The sequence below is a fragment of the Sander vitreus genome, chromosome 8 (assembly GCF_031162955.1).
Source record: "Sander vitreus isolate 19-12246 chromosome 8, sanVit1, whole genome shotgun sequence".
Taxonomy (NCBI): Eukaryota; Metazoa; Chordata; class Actinopteri; order Perciformes; family Percidae; genus Sander; species Sander vitreus.
The window spans coordinates 2,712,478-2,722,271 of record NC_135862.1 but is presented as its reverse complement, the minus strand read 5'-3'; the positions used below and the strand labels follow the sequence as shown (position 1 = coordinate 2,722,271).

At 39.6% G+C, this 9,794-nt stretch overlaps 1 protein-coding gene across 4 annotated transcripts in view; it reads left to right on the top strand.

The window, feature by feature from the left end:
* LOC144521776 (uncharacterized) overlaps positions 1-8,119 on the top strand; it is a 35,495-nt gene extending 27,376 nt beyond the window's left edge. For 3 of the 4 annotated variants that reach the window (XM_078256378.1, XM_078256379.1, XM_078256380.1), the window contains one exon: positions 6,684-8,119. In XM_078256378.1, the coding sequence (XP_078112504.1) occupies positions 6,684-7,870 (1,187 nt within the window). In that variant the 3' untranslated portion in view covers positions 7,871-8,119. The other variant, XM_078256382.1, reaches the window with a different exon arrangement.
* Positions 8,120-9,794: the final 1,675 nt, after the last annotated feature.

Below are 9,794 nucleotides of genomic sequence, written 5' to 3'. Positions count from 1 at the left end.
GCGGGCACGTATATAGAGTAGAGCCCGATAGAGATGTTCCGATACCAGTATCGGTATCGTCTCCGATACTGCCTAAAACGCTGGTATCGGGAAGTACTGGAGTTTATGCACTGATCCGATACCACGCAATAAAGCCCTAAAGAAAATCTACGTTAAAGTAGTTTATTTATGTTCTTTCTCCGTTATAACTGACTGTTAAACTGCAGAATAAAAGAAGAAGTTCTGTGGCGTTCATTGTTTGTTTGTTCATGTTTCACAAAGAGTTTAACCTGAGCCAGACAGACAACAAAGATAGAAATAATATCACATCTATACAGAGATAGTAGTATACAGCTGTTATACATCATATCATCCATACAGAGATAGTAGTATACAGCTGTTATACATCATATCATCCATACAGGGATAGTAGTATACAGCTGTTATACATCATATCATCCATACAGAGATAGTAGTATACAGCTGTTATACATCATATCATCTATACAGGGATAGTAGTATACAGCTGTTATACATCATATCGTCCATACAGGGATAGTAGTATACAGCTGTTATACATCATATCATCCATACAGAGATAGTAGTATACAGCTGTTATACATCATATCATCCATACAGAGATAGTAGTATACAGCTGTTATACATCATATCATCCATACAGAGATAGTAGTATACAGCTGTTATACATCATATCATCTATACAGGGATAGTAGTATACAGCTGTTATACATCATATCATCTATACAGGGATAGTAGTATACAGCTGTTATACATCATATCATCTATACAGGGATAGTAGTATACAGCTGTTATACATCATATCATCTATACAGCTGTTAAAACATAATAAAATATATGACACACGCACACACGCAAGTTCAAGTATCGGGAAGCAAAAAATGGTATCAGACCATCTCTAGAGCCCGACCGATGAAGGATTTTTAAGACCGATATAAATATTTGATGATTTAAAAATTCAATATACCGATATATATCGGCTGATATATATTTTAAAAATAAGTCCAGAAATGCGTGACAAAACACAAACAGATTTCCTTAACATAGTTATTTGTAATTATTTATGAGTCCTCACTAAAATAATATGATGGTGCAGTTTCAAAATAATAACAGAACAGAGGAACATCAAAATATATTAAAGTTCTGATAAATAAAATGTATAAAAAATACAAAACTTAAGATATGAAACTTAAAGTCCTTTGAACAAAAAGACAATAACAAAAACATCAGTGTAGCCAACAGGGAGGTTGTAGAGCGCCCTCTGGTGGACAGACTACACAACGCCAACACTCAGAACATGGTTGAAGGGGGTTTCGTCCGTTTTTATTTTATTTTTTTGTATTGGCCATTATAAATGCCGATACCGATAGTTTGGAAAATGCTTAATATCGTCCCGCCGATATATCGGTCGGGCTCTAATATAGAGGGCCCGGGTTCAACTCCGACCTGCGGCCCTTGTCTGCATGTCATTCCCCCTCCCCTTTCATTTCTTCAGCTGTCATGTCAATAAAGGCCTAAAAATGGCCAAAAAATAATCTTAAACAAAAAAATACTGTGGCCGTTGGGCTCAGTTGGTAGAGCAGGCGCACATGTGCAGAGGTTTATTCCTCGACGCAGAAGGTCCAGGGTTCAAATCCGACCTGTGACGGCTTTCCTGCATGTCTTCCCCCTCTCTCTCCCCTTTCATATCTCTGCTTTCCTGTCCAATACAGGCAGAAATGCCCAAAAAGTTCGAAATAGTACTATCGTCTCATTGATTATTGTGTAGGATCGGTATAAAACCAATTTAAGAATACGTGGGGTAGAATAATTGGAGTCAGGTTTTGGTTCCCTTTTTAGGGACACACGGAGGATTTCCCCAACACCAGTATTGGGCAAACTATTGGGAAGTTTAGTGAGCTAACGCTACCAGTTATTCAACAGTAAATGAAGCTTCACTACATTGATGCTAACGTTAGACCCCCCCAAAAAATGTACCAAGCAGTTAACTAACGTTACATCAACGTGGCAATATTAGTTTACTACATCGAGGCTATTTTTTAAACATCTATGTTTGTTTGTTTGTTTGTCTGTGTTTGGCCGTGGAACCAGTGATGCAGCATGAAGCTGGGAAAATGTACGCTGGCTTGCTTGGACGCTACTGCAGTACTTGATCAATTAAACAAAAAGCTAACTTAAGCAAATGACAAGCTATTTGATTAAAAAAACAGCAACGCTATTGAGAAGTAGCTAAACTAGTAACGCTACTGCCCAACTAGGCCTGTAACAATTCCAAATTATGCTGGACAATTAATTGATTAAATTTCAGTGAAATAATACATTTTTTATTTTTATTTATTACTTCTTCAAACAAATTAAATTTAAATAAATCCCAGGATACATCTTTTGTTATATATCACAGTTATGTGACCCAGATACGCAGGTTCACAGCCTACGAAGTAAACCATGCCTCTTTATTATCATAAAACATTGTATTTTTCGCTTTAATGAACAAAAAACAGAGTTTTAATTTCTCTGGCTTCTTCTGGCTACAGCCCAGGATATTTGGAGTTGCTATGGCAACAAGTGACAGCTGCCGCTAGCATAGCTTTAGCTCAACAGTCCGACCAATAATCACATATATAATTACAATTTGGCCCATCTAAACAAAATCAACAGTTACCATCAACAGTCATACTCCCTTAGGACCTTAGCTAATGTTAGCAAACAAGTTGTTATTTACAGATTAGAAAAATAACGACAGCATAATGACAATGAATGACGGCCATTTCCGCTACTGCGTCGTCATTCACGCTAACGTTACTAATTAAACAAAGCACCATAGTAGATTAAACACCACAGACGGACTAACTACATTACTTAAACACATGTAAAGGTGCTTCGGTGGCTTTTTAACGTTTGAAAGCCGACTGGACTTGGGCGGGGCGTCCTGTGGTAGGAATCCATAGTATCATAGGCTAGCTAACGTTGCTGTTAGCTGAAGCTACGTCGGTATTGCAAACGTGTTTGATGGATCCAAACAGTAGTGTGACCAGTCTCGTCAAAACAATCCTCCAATGCTTTAACCCTTGTGTTGACTTCCTGTCGACCAAGTAACGTTTTGTTTTTCTGGGTCAACATTTTCAACATTTTGGTTGTCTGGTTGACACTTTTGTTGCTTTTCCACCAATGTTTTTGTCACTTTTTTCAACGTTTGTCACTTTTAGCCAAGTTTTTTGTCACTCCTTTCAACGTTTTAGTTGATTTCTTCTGCGTCTTTGGACGTTTTTGAAGCTTTTTTTCTGACATTTGCCACTTTTTTCAACGTTCTTTTATCAATTATTTTCCTCAAATCCTATAAAATTGAACGAAACACCCAAATTCAATGAAAGTTGTGGACTGATCATTTATTTTACTTGTAAAGAGCGTCGTAGGGAACTATTCAGGTTATTTTTTTCCCCCCAAATGTGGTTGAAAGAAACCCAAATTTCTGATATAGAAACGTATTGAAAATGGGTCAGATATGACCCAAAGAGGACATCATGAAGGTTAATTGTGAGAGAGTAACTTTTTGTGGCCACGGGCCATCGGGCGATGCTTAATGTTGAACTAGTGTTGTATCGGACCATAGTTGATCCGCGGTCCGTACGGATCAACGTTCATGGTTTGGAATGCATGTGAATTGCAAAGTTTAACCATGATAATAGTGTGAAATGCATTTTTACTGTCGCTGTTTCTTAAAGTAGGCTGATAAGTCTCTATGAAGGGTTGCTGTGAAAAGATACAGGCAACGCAATGTTCTGTTCATGTGAACGGCGCATGTTAAAATCTGTTCTAAGTTCACGTCAATGGAGCATGTTGAAAGTAGAGATGGTCCGATACCATTTTTTGCTTCCCAATACCGATTCTGATACCGAGTACTGATCTGATACCAGTGTGTCATATATTTTATTATGTTTTAACAGCTGTATACTACTATCCCTGTATGGATGATATGATGTATAACAGCTGTATACTACTATCTCTGTATAGATGATATGATGTATAACAGCTGTATACTACTATCCCTGTATGGATGATATGATGTATAACAGCTGTATACTACTATCCCTGTATGGATGATATGATGTATAACAGCTGTATACTACTATCCCTGTATAGATGATATGATGTATAACAGCTGTATACTACTATCCCTGTATGGATGATATGATGTATAACAGCTGTATACTAATATCCCTGTATGGATGATATGATGTATAACAGCTGTATACTAATATCCCTGTATGGATGATATGATGTATAACAGCTGTATACTACTATCCCTGTATGGATGATATGATGTATAACAGCTGTATACTACTATCTCTGTATAGATGTGATATTATTTCTATCTTTGTTGTCGGTCTGGCTCAGGTTAAACTCTTTTGTGAAACATGAACAATGAACGCTCAAGAACTTTTTTTAATTCTCCAGTTTGACAGTCAGTTATAACGGAAAAACAACATACATAAACTACTTTAACGTAGATTTTCTTTAGGGCTTTATTACGTGGTATCGTATCGGTGCATAAACTCCAGTACTTCCCGATACCGATACCAGCGTTTTAGGCAGTATTGGAACATCTCTAGTTAAAAGTGGTTCATAGAGCCGGCTACAGCTCCGTCTCTTCAGCTGCAGTCGGTAGTTGAGTTACCAGAGAATTGGGGGCATAGAGCCGATAATACGGCGCTGGGCCAAAATGACCGGTATCTACTGGACGGAATAGCAACGCGGATTCCGGTGCCACTTAAATGTAGGGATGTAACGATTACCAGTGTAACGGTAAACCGCGGTAAATATGTTGAAGTTAACAATTACCGTTTTCATTTAAAATATCATTATCTCGGTGGATTACCACAGTGTTGAAACTGTGTGTTCCCAGCTTAATCCGAGGCTGCTGAAGTTTTGCCTGTGTTACGACATGACATTTATTTGGAGATAGATAGATATATATATATATATATATATATATATATATATATATATATACATATATATAATTATCGCCTTGATAATATTGCTGTTGCTGTGTTTCTTATTGCATAGCTGATAGATGTGCAGATTGTTTAATATTACTTGTGTTGCTATTCAGGTTGTGTTGTTAGCAAGGTGCAATCGCCAGTAAACAGCATAGACGGTAAAAGAAAGGTAAACTGCCTAGACGGTAAAGGAAAGGTAAACTGCCTAGACGGTAAAAGAAAGGTAAACTGCCTAGACGGTAAAGGAAAGGTAAACTGCCTAGACGGTAAAAGAAAGGTAAACTGCCTAGACGGTAAAGGAAAGGTAAACTGCCTAGACGGTAAAAGAAAGGTAAACTGCCTAGACGGTAAAGGAAAGGTAAACTGCCTAGACGGTAAAAGAAAGGTAAACTGCCTAGACGGTAAAAGAAAGGTACAGCCTAGCGCTGTGGAGCCACGTGCTTAGCTATTAAAGGTGTATTACACTGTTTGCTCCGTTATGGATATGTGTGCTGTAATAGATGTGGCTTATTCTCAGTTTGTGTTACTGAGCAATATGTCACATTTATGTTAATTATTACAGAGAAATGAATGTAATTCTTAGTATTGTTTCTTGTTATATGCTGGTGGCTATAACATTTTGTTTTGGTAAATAATGTTCATAGTAAGTCATTTGTTTATTAATGTGCATTGTTTGCTTATATTTCAGAACCACATCCAACTTCACATGTAACGTCAAATACAACTTCATAGTTAACTTCATGTTGGAGTTGTAAATAAATCTTCCTGGATCTCAAAGTCAGACATCTCTGGTTCAAGTTCTTACCGGACCCCCTACAGCGGGCCAGTGTTTCAGCAGCCTGTTTTCAATGGTTTTTACAAGCCTATTGCATACATTTTTGTAATATAATAAACACTGTTACACTTTTCGAAACTATTTCAGCTTGTGTAGTCCTATCAGTGCTTTCTGAACATATTGAACACACTTTTAAAAATACCGCGATAATACCGAAAACCGTGATAATTTTGGTCACTATAACCGTGAGGTTACATTTTCATACCGTTACATCCCTACTTAAATGCCTGCACTGCTCTGTGATGCTCCGAAACAGACGTTAGAGGCAATAGAAGCATCACTGAATGTAACACTAGTTAGCACTAACGTTACACTTGGCATCAGATAACGTTAGCCTGCCGTTAGCTAGTAACGTTAGCTGGATAAAACACCGTTAAAATGCTGACAGCTTAACGGTGTAAAAGTGTGACTGTATTTCACTGTAGAGGATTCCAACACCGAGACATCAAACAGTCTGCAGTTAAAGACACAAACAAGCAATTGGCCACTGCTGTTGTCGGGGAAAACAACAGACGGGACTAAATGGTGCGTTTACTTGAAACTGGTAAACCTCGTGGTACATTCAAAGTGATCGTAAAATACTCTTTTCTCATCTGTTTTTGTCATTTAACAGCAATTTACTGGTGAAATAAGTTCCGAATGGTCTACAATCGGACCGGCGCATTTTTCTGCTTCTAAACAAAAACTGTTCCTGCACTGTATTGATCTGGAAATATTAAATATGACATGAAACATGTAGTTTTGGCGTCGGTGAATGAGTAAGTGTCAACATGACATTACAGTTTTATAACAGTTTTCTACATGTGCATGTATTTGATTCTTCTCCTCAGACGTCCAGCAGCCGTCGGTGGTTAAAGCAGAGGTTCCCCCTGAGCAGAAGGAGTGGAGCTCCAGTCTGAACCAGGAGGACACAAAGCCCCCCCCACACATTAAAGAGGAACAGAAGGAACTCTGGACCAGTCAGGAGGGAGAGCAGCTGCAAGGGCTGGAGGAGGCTGATATCAAGTTCCCGTTCACTTCTGTCCCTGTGAAGAGTGAAGAAGATGATGAAGAGAAAGCTCAGTCCTCACAGCTTCATGAAAGCCAAACTGAGGAGAACAGAGAGGCAGAGAGAACAGAAGCTGATGGAGAGAACTGTGGAGGACCAGAACCAGCCAGGAACTCAGATCCAGATAGTCCTTTACAACCAGCTACTCATGACAAGACTTCAGACTCCTCTGAATCTCAGACTGATGCAAGTGGTGATTTGGAGGAGACTAGGGAACCTCAGTCAGGTTTAAACCCTAAAAACAATGAAGTAGCTGTAAGTGATGTGGAATGTAATACTGGAAACACATCAGTTATCTCCTCTGAATGTGCTGGAGGCTTTGGCCACAAGAAACATCTGCAGAAACACTCTGGAGTCCAAACAGGAGGGAAAACACATTGTTGCTCAGTTTGTAGTAAAGTATTTTCACACCCTTGTAGTCTGAGACAGCACTTAACTGTCCACACTGGGGAGAAATCATTTAGTTGCTCAGTTTGTGATAGAAGATTTGCACTAAAGCAACATCTGACACGACACTTGGCTACCCACACTAAGGAGAAATCATTTAGTTGTTCAGTATGTGATAAAAGATTTGCACAAAAGCATTATCTTAATCGACACTTGGCTTCCCACACCGGGGAGAAATCATTCAGTTGCTCAGTTTGTGATAAAAGATTTGCACAAAGTAAAAATCTGAAACGACACTTGGCTGTCCACTCAAGGAAGAAACTATTAAGTTGTTCAGTTTGTGATAAAGGATTCTCTCTTAAGAAGGCCTTAACGAATCACATGAGACTTCATTCAGAAGGGAAAATGTTCAACTGCTCAGTTTGTAAAACAAGTTTCAGTAGCAAAAGCAATTTGACGAGACACATGAGAATCCACACGGGGGAGAAACCATTTAGTTGTTCAGTTTGTGATAGAAGATTCTCTCAGTTCAGTCATGTCAAAAGTCACAAGTGTGTTGGTGAGAGCAGCAGAAAGAAATGAAGCTGCAGAGATGCTCGCTGAGACAATTTCTTCTCCGGCAGCATTGTGAAGTTCTGAAAGCAAGACTTGGTTCAACACTGATCAGATTTAAGGCAGAAACAAGACTCTAAACGAAGCTTTTTCAGCTCAAACGAAGCTACACAATCATTGTTATTCTGTTTCTCTTTGTCTCTATTTTGATTTCTAGCCAGTGTGCCTTTTTTGGTTTTCCATTTATTCATTGATTAAACTTGTTTTAAGTTGTGTAAATGTGTCATAGTATTTTACGTTCCCTATACAGCACTATTCATTTAAAGGGGTGATTGAATGCAAAACCCATTTTTACCTTGTCATAGTTGAATAACGACAGTTTGGAGGGTAACTAAGACATACATAGAACCTCAAAATCCCATTGACACCTCTTTCCTCTGCAAATCTCACAATTTGAAACTGCCTCTGAAAACGGGCTAATCTCAACGAGCCGCCTAGTTGACGTAAACTCGGCGGCTCCTCCTCATTTGGCTCTAGTCTCTGTCTTTGTCACGCCCAAACATTTACATAGGCTACACCACTGATGTGAGGTCAGGTAGTCTTCTGAATAGGTCGCGCAGATCTCAGAAATTGTATACATTGTTCATCTGCTATTTTACCACTAAATTCACTTCTGAGACTTTTTTTATGCGAGAAATCAACTATGTAGAGGTCAAATATGGGCCGTTTTACGAATATTGATGGTTAATTGCAAATTTTGTCCGACTGTGTCGGAGTTCAGCAGCCGGTGCTGCCTGTGTTGCTGCCTCGCCGCCGGCCTGCCTTCCTTCACAGACCCTGGCCTGCTGTGAGGTAGATGGAGCTCCGTCACCCTGGCAGCCCACGGTGCTCCATACCCGCACAAAGTCACCGTTTTTTGGGTTAATGGACTACCAAACGCCGCTGCCTTGACAGAGCTCCAGGGCCTGCAGCTCCCCTCTTCCTGCTAAATGGCCGGTGTGTGTGAGTGAGAGCGCGGTCAGCGAGCTTGTTATGCCAGCAATCTCTTACCACAGGTTCCAGTTAATCTGCTAATGGATATGTGTGTTGAGTTATTTAAACAAACGATCGGGGAAATAAACGCCTCTTGTCCGCGAGTCTCATTGATAGAGCCTGCGGCTGGATGGAGCTCTATCAATGAGAGCTAGCTAGCCTCCTCTTAGAATTCCTCTGAAATTCACAAAAATGCATTAAATTGAAATCGGACACCATTGTTAGCTTTATAAGACCTCGGGGTAGATGTTCTATAAGTGGCGTGATGAAATTCAAACTGTAAATATACTCTAATTACGCCGAAAATTAAGCTAACTAGCCGCAATCTGTACACATAGGATTGAAGGGACAGTCGCAGCTAACAAAACCCCTAATGTTCACAAAAATTCATGAAACTGAAATCGGACGCCATTGTTAGCTTTATAAGACCTCGGGGTAGATGTTGTATAAGTGGCGTGACGAAATTCAAAAGCTAAATATAGCTACTCTAGTTATGCCGGCAGCTGGCAGCCAGCCCCAAGTACTCCAGTAGTCCAGTACGCAGGGAAACGGTGACTTTCACTGGGTGTGGAGGTTGCCGTTTTCTCGTCAGACTGTGTGGAGCTCCTAGCTAAAGTCCGACACGTCTTACCAAATTTGCAATTAGCCATCAATTTTCGTAAAACGGCCCATATTTGAGCTTTATATAGTTGCTTTCTCGCTTTAAAAAGTCTCAAGTGAATTTACAAACGAAATAGCCTGACAAACGACGGATAACTTTGCAGTGTCTGAAATATGAGACCTGCTGTCTCGTCTCCAATGTGTTTCTATGGGGTTCGCTCTAACCAATCAGCGCGCAGCTCATCTAAATATTCATGAGCAGACCATATTTGGAAGAAAAGCTCTTGTTCCAAATAGAGCCATATTCACAGGGTAGTTAAGG